This window comes from Raphanus sativus, chromosome 5 (genome assembly GCF_000801105.2).
Source record: "Raphanus sativus cultivar WK10039 chromosome 5, ASM80110v3, whole genome shotgun sequence".
NCBI lineage: Eukaryota > Viridiplantae > Streptophyta > Magnoliopsida > Brassicales > Brassicaceae > Raphanus > Raphanus sativus.
Genome location: NC_079515.1, coordinates 7,830,521 through 7,842,946, shown reverse-complemented (window position 1 = coordinate 7,842,946; position 12,426 = coordinate 7,830,521). Strand labels below are relative to the sequence as shown.

The 12,426-nt window shown below is 38.5% G+C and overlaps 5 protein-coding genes and 1 non-coding gene across 6 annotated transcripts; 3 read left to right on the top strand and 3 right to left on the bottom strand.

Annotated features, from left to right (window-relative positions):
* The first annotated feature begins 653 nt into the window (after positions 1–653).
* LOC108858103 (F-box protein At5g03100-like) lies at positions 654–2,541 on the top strand. Its single transcript, XM_057010801.1, has 3 exons — positions 654–1,805; positions 1,962–2,135; positions 2,243–2,541. The coding sequence occupies exons 1-3, from the start codon at positions 660–662 to the stop codon at positions 2,498–2,500; spliced, it is 1,578 nt and encodes a 525-aa protein (XP_056866781.1). The 5' UTR covers positions 654–659; the 3' UTR covers positions 2,501–2,541.
* Positions 2,542–2,940: 399 nt separating this feature from the next.
* On the bottom strand, positions 2,941–5,022 carry LOC108861701 (ras-related protein RABG3f). Its single transcript, XM_018635634.2, has 7 exons — positions 4,875–5,022; positions 4,545–4,571; positions 4,271–4,370; positions 3,687–3,833; positions 3,535–3,615; positions 3,312–3,457; positions 2,941–3,229 (listed from the first exon to the last, which is right to left on the bottom strand). Exons 1-7 carry the CDS (start codon positions 4,925–4,927, stop codon positions 3,163–3,165), a joined length of 621 nt encoding a protein of 206 aa, XP_018491136.1. The 5' UTR covers positions 4,928–5,022; the 3' UTR covers positions 2,941–3,162.
* Positions 5,023–5,111: 89 nt separating this feature from the next.
* TRNAT-AGU (transfer RNA threonine (anticodon AGU)) lies at positions 5,112–5,185 on the top strand. Its single transcript has one exon. It is a non-coding gene; the product is annotated as a tRNA-Thr (tRNA).
* Positions 5,186–5,455: 270 nt separating this feature from the next.
* Positions 5,456–8,776, top strand: LOC108861696 (putative proline-rich receptor-like protein kinase PERK6). The gene is made up of 7 exons (XM_018635627.2): positions 5,456–6,279; positions 6,572–7,210; positions 7,313–7,383; positions 7,461–7,537; positions 7,623–7,767; positions 7,882–8,043; positions 8,118–8,776. The coding sequence occupies exons 1-7, from the start codon at positions 5,610–5,612 to the stop codon at positions 8,340–8,342; spliced, it is 1,989 nt and encodes a 662-aa protein (XP_018491129.2). The 5' UTR covers positions 5,456–5,609; the 3' UTR covers positions 8,343–8,776.
* LOC108861700 (uncharacterized) lies at positions 8,716–9,673 on the bottom strand. Its single transcript, XM_018635633.2, has one exon. The coding sequence runs from the start codon at positions 9,563–9,565 to the stop codon at positions 8,825–8,827; it is 741 nt and encodes a 246-aa protein (XP_018491135.2). The 5' UTR covers positions 9,566–9,673; the 3' UTR covers positions 8,716–8,824.
* A 28-nt stretch (positions 9,674–9,701) lies between these two features.
* On the bottom strand, positions 9,702–11,296 carry LOC108861698 (uncharacterized). Its single transcript, XM_018635631.2, has 2 exons — positions 10,215–11,296; positions 9,702–10,003 (listed from the first exon to the last, which is right to left on the bottom strand). The coding sequence occupies exon 1, from the start codon at positions 11,129–11,131 to the stop codon at positions 10,226–10,228; it is 906 nt and encodes a 301-aa protein (XP_018491133.2). The 5' UTR covers positions 11,132–11,296; the 3' UTR covers positions 9,702–10,003; positions 10,215–10,225.
* Between the last annotated feature and the right edge of the window lie 1,130 nt (positions 11,297–12,426).

Below are 12,426 nucleotides of genomic sequence, written 5' to 3'. Positions count from 1 at the left end.
AATTAGGTTTGATGGTTTGTTCTGTTTTTTAGATTTTTTTTTGTTTCATTGAACAATTTTTTCATTTCATGAGAATTTGGTTTTTGTTTTATACTTTCATGTATTTGGTTTTCTTTCTATCCATAAAATATTTAATCTTCATTTGATTTTGAATGATCAAGATTGATGTTCATTTCTTATTTTTGAATTGATTTTACTTATGTTTTAATTATAAAATATGTACAAATAAGGTATTTTAAAACCAAAGAATCAATTTTACTTATGGTTTAGTTACAAAGTAGATATAAATTAGGTATTTTTAAACTGAATAACTGATTGGGATCCAAACGTGAAAGTACATTGGGTTATACCGGTTTTAGAAGATTTACTAACTCCAGCCCGAACCCGTTAGAATCTGAACCGGTACTTAACAGAACTTTCAGATAATTCTAATGGGACTAATTTTGATAAATCTGAAAAATCAAAACTCGATTGGACAAAACCAAAATCCGATTAGGATCCGAATGCCCATGCCCATTAATAATTTGGGCCATAAAAGCAGCGAAACTCGAGTTAAGCCCATTAATAATTTGGGCCTAGTATGCATAAGAATGGAAAGAGGTTGAGTATATTAACGTTTTCATAAAACCCTGCTAATAACAGCACTAGGAATATACAGTATGTCGCAAATAAAGATGTCCGACGATATGATGATCGAAGGAGCTGAAGACTTGATCAGCAATTTACCAGATGCGATCCTCCAACACATACTCAGCTTTGTTCCGACCAAAGTAGCCATCAGTACTTCCCTCTTGTCTAGACGATGGAGGCATGTATGGTGCAAGGTACCTTCTATCTCCTTAGTCGTGGATACACGGACTATAGCTTCGGTAAACCAAACCCTAACTCGCTACACTGCTCTCAAGATGAAGAGTTTTCACCTCACAGTAGAATACGTAATGGAGAGCATGCAATACACCGACAGGTTGATCAAGTTCGCCATGTCACACAACGTTGAGAATCTGTCCCTGGATTTCCATTGTCATTATTATGAATATAAGCTTCCTGATTTTTTCTACAGCTCTCCTTCTATCAAGAAACTCAACGTTATTTTAAACTCTTGCCGTACGATTGTTCCCGAGTGCAACGTGTCTTGGACATCCTTGCAGAAGTTATCACTGACTTGTGGTAGTCTCTCTGATGAATCCATGGCTAAGATTCTATCCGGTTGTCCCATCCTTGAGAAGCTGTCCCTGAATTTCCCTCGTCCTCGTTATCGTGATTATTATGACTACTATAAGCTTCCTGATTTCTTCTACAGCTCTTCTTCTTCTTCTTTCAAACAACTTAACATTACCTTAAATCGTTACCATACGATTGTTGTTCCCGAGTGCAATGTGTCATGGACATCCTTGCAGAAGTTATCATTGACTTGTTGTAGTAGTCTCTCTGATGAATCCATGGCTAAGATTCTATCCGGTTGTCCGGTTCTCGAACACTTAACATTGTCTCACTGCGGTGAACTAAATGTTCTTGATCTCAGCGAATCTCTACGTCTGAGAAAATTAGAAGTAATACGTAAAATGACGTCAGTTAAGGCCGCAAGACAGATTGTGGCACCACACATCCATTATCTCAAATTGTATGACCCTCATTTATCATTTACTTTGGTTGATGTCGCTTCTTTAACCGAAGCTAGGCTGGAAACTTCTTGTGTCTCATTGAACTCTGACTCCAACGCTGATTTTCTCCAAGTTATGGTGTTAAAGATGCTAGATAAGTTAAAGAACGCAGAGACGCTTAAGCTTGGGAGAAACTTTATTCAGGTATATATATATATATATATGTTTTGGCTCATATTAATTATTGCATTCTCTAATGCCTAAAAATCAGTTGGTAACGTCTTCTATATGTGGATTATTTTTTCATTAGACGTTGAATTTATATATAGTTCCAATAACTTTTGAATTCATGAATTGTAGATTTTATCTCTTGCTGAGATTCGTGGTGTTCCTTTCCCGATGCTCAAGGTCAAAGCAATGACTCTTGATACAAAGATCGGTCCGTATCTTATTCCTGGCATAGAAAGACTGTTACAAAACTCTCCTGATTTAGAGAACCTAACAGTACGTGGAAGGTCTCGCTTCCACATACCGGTATACATATATATATTCACCACTATTAACCTCTCTTTTTTTCTTTCCCAGCTATCATTTGAGTTCGAATATATCCATGAACCGAATTTGTATTTTCTATTATACAGGTGAAGTTTCTTGACAAATACTTTAAATCAATAGATGGAGCCTCTTGGAACGAGGACAGTGTGGATGCAAAATTAGAGCATGTGGCTTCAGTAGTGGAACTCATGCTTAAAAACTGTACAGAGAAATTAGACAAGATGGTCGTACTGTTGAATGAAGGTTACCGTAAGTTTAAAACTGAAGACCTGATTGCAACACTTTCTCACCACAACAACAATGTCACCATTGTGATCTCTTCGATGAGGGTTAAAATCTTTTGAGTGTGTTGTCATTATTGAACATTAATTTTTGTTTTTATATAACTTGTACTTTATTTAGTATCTACATTCCGGTAATGGAAAACACACTAGTAAAACCTTTTCATTTGTTCACACAAATTTCAAACCATATATACTTATACAAGTAGAGTTCTTTAGAGTATATCAAGTATGATACGTTATACCATTCAGCAATTCATAAGGTTTTCCCTCTCCACATAGTTTCGAGATTTTCAAACTTTTTGTTGATTAATTTATGTTTACTTCTTATCTTACTCTTGTCTATTGTACTCTTCTCTGTTCTGTCTTTCATCCTTGATAACACAGTCTCAAATGACATACTCTGTGGAAGCAGAAAACTATTTATTTTGGTTGAGTAGATTAGCAACACAATATGAGATTGGACCAAACAAATAGTGAGGTCTTTGTGTCTCTTATAGAACTTGGAGGAAATATGTTTTTATAATATAATTAAAACACAAATACTTGCTAGACAAGTCAAATCATTTTGAAGGATTCTCTTAGCCCACAGAAGAACAAATTTACAGCGATGTAATATAATAAAAGTTTAGAGATAACTGGCGAAGAAGAGAGGTGATAGGAGGAGAGACACGTTCCCCCCCTTGTTTGAACTCAAAAGCATTCTTCTGGGAGAGATACTCTCCTTAGCATTCACACCCTGTAGACCTCTGCTGATTGCTTGTCCCGACATCGATTGTGTCCGGCAAGTATCTAAAGAGAAAAGACAAGACAAGGTTGAGACTTCAGACCAAACTCTCAGGACTTTAAAAACCGTAAGGTTTTAGAAACTTACAGCTCTTCCTCTTCCCCGCTCTTCAGAGCGTTCTTGGCAATGCATTGGAAAGCTTCCTCAACATTGGTGCCTTCCTTAGCAGAGGTTTCAAAGTAGGGAATGTTTCCCTTTGACGCACACCAAGCTTTAGCCTTCTTCTCTGAAACCTGTTATAAAAGTAATGTTGCATCTCAGAGACATTCATTCATGTCACAATGGAGAATTAAGTCAAAGCACATCATACCACTCTGCTGTTTCCACCATCCACGTCCACCTTGTTTCCGATAAGAACAAATGGAAAGTTCTCTGGATCCGATGGACTCGCCTGTAAGAGACATTGCGTTTTAATGCTTTTGTCTATTGTGAGAGGTGAGAAAGAGCTTGAATGTAGTGTACCTGGATCAGAAACTCTTCTCTCCAGTTATTGAGATTTTCAAAAGATTTCATGGAGTTGACATCATATACAAGAACGCAGCAATCAGCACCCCTGTAGAAAGCTACACCAAGGCTCTGAAACCTTTCCTGTCCAGCTGTATCCCAGATCTGTAATAATAACCCACCCATTGACAGAAACACGCACATAAACAAGTGAACTTTGTTCAAGCAAAGAGGGTAGCTCCCACAGCTATCCTTATTTGGTTGATAGGTATCAAGAAAAGCTATTAAGAACCACATGAAAACATTCTAGTGGCTTATCTCATTCAACTAGTTAAATCATCATCACATCCATAATTGCCTGACACTAGCACAAAACAATGATAATACTATAAGTAGCATGATTCACGAGCAAGGTAAGCCTGGAAATTTCTGGCAGAAACTCATTGGTTAACTAGCGTTTTTTTAAACCAATACCTCCTCCCATAGTCAAAAACTATCTATTGGAATACAACAACTACAGCACCAGCAGTAAGCACATGCAACTAACTTTAAAAAAAAAAAAAAGTAATTAACAAATAAAGCACTAGTAAGTAAGTAAGAACCTGTAAAGTGAAAAGTCGATCTTCAAACTGGACTTCCTTAGTCAAAAAGTCAGCTCCAATGGTGGCCTTGTACTGGTTGCTGAACTTTTTATTAACATATCTAAAAAGTTAATCGTGTTAAACCGAAAACAAAAGCACAAAATCTCATTCAACTCTGTAAAAGAGCCAGCAGCCAAATTCATATAACAAGACCAAAGAATCTGTTTTTTTTTTTTCTTTGCATCTCTAGAAAAAAACTAGTAGAGTACTCCATTGAAACACACAAGAAGGATACTGATTCATCAAAGAGGTTTTCCCCACCCTGCAAAAAAAATCACAAAAGATACAAGTCCAGATTTAGTTTCAGTCAGAGAAACATAAACATCAAAAAAACATCACCATGATGATCCGGTCTCACTTTCAACAAAACCAGTATGATCTTGACCTAGTCTGTACGTTTGAGACTAGGTCAGCTCAAAATTTTCAGTTGTGATATTTGATCAACAAAACATCAATTCAGCAGCAACGAAATCAGCCAATCAACAAATCTCTTTAAAAAAAACCAATTATTCATCGGAAAACACTAAACCACCACAAGTATAAATATATATATGAGAAACCTAACCCGCTATCGCCGAGGATGATGACCTTGAGGAGGGTACGCCTGCGGGACGGCATCGAATCGGAACTGTAGACGGTGTTTTTCGAGTCTCTCTACCCTGGTGGAGAGTCTAAGCTGTTCCTGATCTGTCTTGTAATTTCTTTCCTGACTATTATTTTGTCTTTATTATATATCCTAAAAGAGAATCATTATGTTCCTCGTGTTAGTTTTAAATTAGTAAAAATCTTCAACAAGCAAGCAGCTCTCGTAGCTCAGTTGGTTAGAGCACCCGTTTAGTAAGCGGGAGGTCTTGAGTTCGACTCTCAACGAGAGCATTAACCACCAGATGCTATTGTTTTTTTCTCCACTTGTTTTTCATTTATCTATGTCCCTTCTTTGGTAAGCCAATCATTTTATTTTCTAATAAACTCATCGACTTTTTTTTACTGTAATTATTATTATTTTTTTCTTTTTGCAAATATAGTTGAAGGTGCATAATCTGCATGGCTGTATATAAAGTTAAACCCAAATATAGACCCTACAAAAGGAAGAAATTATTTGGAATAAACCATTCACAAAATCCAAGAAAAAAAAAAACAAAAAAACGCAAAAATCTCTTAAAATTAGAATTTGGAACACACAACACAATGAACTTTTTGTGTTTCTCGTTGTTCAATCTTTCTCTTACGAAAATCTTAAGGAGGGAGCTTCCAGGTAATTAAAAGAAATATTATTTAAAAAGGAACATCCAAAGAGATTATGGCGGATGAGGGGCAATCCTCGCAGAATTCACCTCCCTCCTCCGACAACAACAACAATCAACAGCAATCTCCTCCTTCTCCTAACTCTTCCTCCTCCTCCTCCCCTCCTTCACCACCTTCTTCAGACTCACAATCTCCACCATCGCCACAAAAAGGAAGCAATAACAACAACAATGGTGGAAACAATGACAACAACAACAATGGTAACAACAACGGCGATGGCAACAATGGTAATAACAACAGCGATGGAAATAATGGTAACAAAAGCAATGGCAATAACAACAACAATGATGGCAACAATGGTAATAACAACAAGGGGAATAACAATGACAACAACAACAACAACAATGGGAATAATAATAACAACAACAACAACAAAAACAATAACGGAGGAAGCAACAACCGTTCGCCTCCTCCTCCTTCTAGAAACTCCGGCCGTAACTCTCCTCCCTCACCGAAATCTCTGTCTCCTCCTAAATCAAGCCGTGGTGCCTCTAAGTCATCATCATCACGTAACGATACACCCAACACTGGTGCTATTATAGGAATCGCAGCTTCTGCTGGATTGTTGCTTCTTGTCTTGATCTTGTTCTGCTTCTGTTGTTGTTGTCGTAAGAAGAAAAAGAAGAAGAATCAAATGCCTTACTATACAAGCAACGGTTTCAACGGTAAGTCTTAAATTTGGTCAACACCACCAACCTTTAACCCTAGCTTATCCCTGTTTAGAGCTGTTTCTTGCGCACCAAGCTAATTGAAAACCCATGAAAATCTTCTTACATTCAAAACACAATTGCAAGTTTTTGAGTTTCATAATATTGTAATATATGGTAGATATCATGATAATTGACTTCTCAGGCAGAGTTTTACATTTTTGAAATATTTTCATGGAAAATATCAAAAGTTATTTTTTTTCTTGCCACCCAAGAAACAAAGTGAAAACAAAGTTTTTTTTAACCTTAGGTGCGAGTGGTCAATACCAACAACAACAATACAATAACCAAAGCGATCATGTAATGAACGTCGGGAACAACAACTGGATGAATTCACCTCCTCCACCGCCTCCTGGTGGAACCTGGCAACCATCGCCACCACCAGCAATGCCCGTCTCAGGCGGTGTAAACAGCAGCGACATGAGCTCAAACTACTCAGGCCCACACGGTCCAGCTCTACCACCACCACACCCTTCGGTAGCTCTAGGTTTCAACCAGAGCACATTCACCTACGACGAGCTAGCCGCAGCGACTCAAGGCTTCTCTCAAGCGAGATTGCTAGGGCAAGGCGGGTTCGGGTATGTTCACAAGGGGATACTTCCCAATGGGAAAGAGATCGCTGTGAAGAGTCTCAAAGCAGGAAGCGGACAGGGAGAGCGGGAGTTTCAGGCTGAGGTGGATATCATTAGTCGAGTTCATCATCGGTTTCTTGTGTCTCTTGTTGGTTATTGTATTGCAGGAGGGCAGAGGATGTTGGTTTATGAGTTCTTGCCTAATGACACGCTTGAGTTTCATCTCCATGGTAAAAGTGGTGTCATTCTTGATTGGACTACAAGGCTCAGGATTGCTTTGGGATCAGCTAAAGGGCTTGCTTACTTACATGAAGATTGTGAGTCAAAAATCCAAAAAAAAAAAAAGAAAGAAATCTAAAATATTTTTTGATCTTTTCAAGGGTTTAGTAACTTAAGATATTCAAATTTTGTCTACTCAGGTCATCCGAAAATCATACATAGAGATATTAAAGCTTCAAACATTCTTCTTGATGAATCCTTTGAAGCCAAGGTATTCTTATGATTATGAATCATAACACCTTCAGATTCTTAGGTTTGTTTATAACTGGACTGGCTCAAATCTTGTAGGTTGCAGACTTTGGGTTAGCTAAGCTATCTCAGGACAACGTTACACATGTGTCCACTCGTATCATGGGAACTTTCGGGTAATAAAGCTGTTCCTGAAGTTACTAATCTCACTCAGGAATATGTTTCCTAATCAAGAAAATATTTTTTAATCAAATGGTACAGGTACTTGGCTCCGGAGTATGCGTCAAGCGGGAAGTTGACAGACAGATCAGATGTTTTCTCCTTTGGAGTGATGCTTCTAGAGCTCATAACCGGACGCCGACCTGTTGATCTTACTGGTGAAATGGAAGACAGCTTGGCCGATTGGGTCAGCAACCATTATTATATATATATACAAAATATACAATCATCACATAAGTGTTTCTTTCCTATGTTAATAGTCCTAATGATCTACACAACTTATGTTCACTTTCTTAAACAGGCAGGACCCTTATGCATAAACGCAGCTCAAGACGGAGACTACAGTGAACTAGCTGATCCACGGCTCGAGGGTCAATACGAGCCTAATGAGATGGCACGAATGGTGGCTTGCGCCGCTGCAGCCGTTAGACACTCAGCTAGACGCAGGCCTAAGATGAGCCAGGTAAGTCCAAAATGAATCATATCACGGCCCAACCCAAGTCCAAATGTTCTGAGTCGCTCAATGATTATCAACAGATTGTTCGGGCTCTGGAGGGAGATGCATCACTAGATGATCTAAACGAAGGAGGGAAACCTGGTGGACAGAGCTCTAACCTCGCGAGGGGATCGAGCTCGGACTATGACTCGAGCACTTACAGTGCGGACATGAGGCAGTTCAGGAAAACGGCGCTGGACAGCCGGGAATACGGTGCGAGCAGTGAGTACGGAAACACGAACGAGTTCGACCAGCGACGAAATTAGTAGAGGAGTAGCTAACAACAACATAACAACTCCTAGACAAAGAGCTTTGACTTAGCTTTTAGATTCAAACAAACAAACCAACCAACCTTTCTCTGTTTATGTTTTTGTTTCCTTATGAAACTTTTTTACAACTTTTTTTTATTTTTATTTTGTCAGCTTCTGACCGTTGTACATTTATGTTTGTGTCTGTATGAAGAAAAGATAGAATCTTTTTGATTGTGATTAATTGATTATTAATGCTAAATGTCTCTAAGCTAATGTTTCAAAACATGAAATGAATCAAATCATCTCAGTTGAATTCAGATTAAAAGTTTCTAACTTTTCTTGATCCCTTATCTCTACATCGTCTTTTTTAATGAATCAAATCATGAAAAGCTTCGAACTTTTAATGATCCCTTCTAAGCTGAAGACTAATGAATGATAAAGAAGCAGAAGGGTAATGTGAAAAAAAACGAAATAGCGACACTCTAGGAGATAAATAATCAGAAACAGAGGATGACTACAGAGAAGGAGATCATGAAAGTGTAAAGAAGGATCAAGAAGCCAAAGTAGAGAGCCCAGTTTCTCTTAAACTTTCCAAAGTAGCTATCCGGTGGCTCCTGATACGGAACCTCCAGATCCCAAGCAGCAGCCGAGGCTGAGACCTCGTCTTCTCCGCCGCCACCGCCGAGGAAATCTCCAGCGGCTATACGCGACTTGATGAAACGGAGCTTGTGTGTGGCGAGGCCGAGAGTGAGCTTGTGGCAGCGACGCTGGTACTTGAAGCCGTTGATGCAGCGGAGGGTCTGAGCTACGGAGACGTAGAAGAAGAGATGGGAGAAGGAGAGGAAGAGGATTGGCGCCCAGCAATGGCGGCAGTGGAGACGGCCTGAGGGTTGGGTGAGGGAGAAGAAGATGACGGCGAGGAAGATGAAGAAGAGCTGGAATAGCTTGTGGAGCTTCTTCTTCTGGTGGTCGATGGCTCGTTTCTTCTCGAGAGTTTTCTCGAAGTGGAGCTGGATTATGGTGTTTAGAGCTTGTAGAGCTGTTTCTTTGGGGATGAAAGATTGGTTCTGCTGGTCAATCTCGTCTTCGTAGTCCGCCATTGGAGGACTGAGAAGTTGAGAAGAGAGACAAAAGTGCGTTTGTGTTCTGGAGAGAGAGTGAGTTTGGGATTGAGTGGGTGAACATGTGGGTGTGGTTCGTATCTCTAGACACATGTGATTATTTACCATATCCAACATTACATCTCATCTCAACGGTGTTATTAATAAATGGAGTTTGGTTTTTGTCACAGGTACACACACACAAGTCTTTTGAGAATGAACAGTAAAGAATTTGTTATATCTGTCTGCTAACACGTAGACAAATGCTAGTGGATAGTTTCAACTTATGTTTCTGCATCTGACTTAAAACTTAACACTGGATTTTGGTTCTCGTTGTGACAAGGAAGAAGAAATCAGATTCATAAAGTGATTGGCGATCAATAGTAAGAAGTGCTTCTGTGACCGCCAAAGAAATTAAAATACAGACAAAACTATAAAGTAGAGGTAGCATAAGAAAATACGAGTTTGTTTCCATGACTCATTGTTCCAACATTATGTCCCCTCACTTCGTTCCATCGCTTCTTTAGGTTGATCACATGGTTTTGTCATCACAACAGCGCATCCGAGTGAATGAACCTGATAGAGTATAAAGATTTATCAGTCTCACAGATTCATCAAGATATTACAGTAGAAAAAGAAGATCCTCTACATCTACTAAAACTAAGCAAAGTTCACAGTATAAATACTATTCCCAAAACTAAACCAATTACTCATGAAGGATCAATCGGTTTCTAAGCTAGTGTACTTAAAAGATACTAAAAGCTATATAGATATTATTGAGCATCACCTAGTTGAATTCTATCTGTGGATATTGAGCATAGCTTTAGCCTCCTTCTCCTGCTCAACCAAATCATCACTCGCATACTCTCTAAGCAACTCCATCTTCTTCTTCATCAACACCATCTTCTCAATCTCCTTCTCATCAGGCAACGGAACATGCACCACAAACTCCCTCTCCTTCTCTTTCTCCTCCTCCTCCTCCCTCTCCCTCCTCTCCTCCTCCACCACATCCTCCTCCTCCTCAAACAACACCTCCTTCGCCGCAGCACCAACTCCAACCCTCACAACCTCACTCGCCCCTTTCCTCGCCTCCTTCCTAACCTCATCCAACCTCCTCCACTCCTCCACCTCCCTCCTCCTCATCTCCCCCTCCGCTTCCTTCTCCAACCCCTCCAACACCCCATCCTCCTCATCCCTATAACCATAATAGCTCGCGTCTATCCTCTTATAAATATCGTACCTCGTTCTCCTCTTCCTCAGCTCCGGAGGCTTCTCGAAAAGCTCCCTAACTCCAGGAAGCTTCTTCGCCGCACCAAAGTAACGGTAACCAGGTCCGCGTCCACTAGTATTCGGCACGTCGATGATGTTCCCTTCCAGATCCGTCATCTTCGCGCCGTGACGATTGTAGTTAGGACCTCCGAGCTCCACGATGCGCCGCTCCCAGTGCCATCTCTCTCTTAACAGCTTGTTGATCTCGTCGTTGAGGTCGCGGAGCCGGTGCTCGCCCAGTCCTTCGTTCTGGATCTCGGCGACCTTGCGGCTGATCTCCCGCATGATCTGGTGCCTCCACTTGTCCGCGTCGGCGAGATCTCGGCACTCTGAGGCGAGGTAAGGACGCCGCTCCTTTGGTTTCTTGTTCTCCGCCTCCTTCATGGTGACGAACCTGTTGAGCATCGACTGCGCTTTCTCCTCGTTACGAGCCATCTTGGATCTTCGGAGTTACGATTACAGTAGAAAGAAGAAGAAGAAGTAAGGGAAGCGAATCGACTCTTTCTGTAAAGGTTGTTTCGATCTTAAACCCTAATTTTGGAGGACGAAGGAGCGACGGGGAAGGGGAGGAAGATAGATTTGACGATTAATAATATTTTCCTGGATAACTGTTTAATAATTTATTTATTTTTCATTTTTATTTTCTCAATTCTACGGCCCAGTTTACTAACTCATATTTTCTATTTACAAGGCCCGTGTATGGAATAAGTGCTTCTATATAGGACCTAGAACAACTTGGTTTGTTTTAAATTTGTGAAGATGATTGACAAGTTTTTTAGAGAGCAAAACGAATGAGTTTGACTTCTGTTAGTTTTGGGAATGAATAATTTTAAAATCTTTGAGCATGTATTTAATACTAATAGTTGATGATTTTTCTTTTAGGAATATTAAACACTATTTCTGTTTTAGTGAACTTTGAAGAAGTATTCTAGTAACTTATATATACAAAAATAACCAAATATTTTTTCAAAAAGTTTAACATAATTTTTATTGGATTATTGTTCTTGTAGAGAATCATTTTATTTGTTAGGGTAAGACATAGATCTAACTTTACTATAATAATCCCATAACTCTATACCATTTACTATAAAAAATCATATAACCTTGTAGTATCAGAATCAAATATTTTCAATACCAAAATCAGTGAAAAAATCGTTTCTAGGTAAAAATAATACTCCATATGTTTCAGTAAATGATGTTTTATTTTTCTTCAATTTAAATAATGTTTTAATTTTTTAATGCAAAAAAATTGATCTATTTATTTTTATGACTATTAGTCAATGATGTTTCAATGTAAAATATAAACTTAATAAATTTGTGTTTTCTAAATTAATGTTAAACCTTAAAGATTAAATACAAAAAATAGAAAGAGTAGGCTTTGGAAGACTTCTTCACATCTAGTTTATTGCCGGGTATCATAAAATTAAACAAAGACAATATAAAATACACAAAAATTTCAAATCATTTACTAGTTTGGGTATGTCAAAATAATTTGTTTCTATCTTTACAAGCATGAAACATTATTTCTAAAAATAAATTGCTGAGCTTAATTACAATTTTTTAAGTTATTAGTTGTAGACTAATAATATATTGGTTGAATTATTTAGAAAGATGATTTTAAATTTTAGAAACATTTATGTAAAAAAAAAATCACTAGTCAACAAAGAAACAAAAATGAAGTAAAATAGGAGAATAATAATTATTTAGAAAAATATTATCAATGTGAAAAA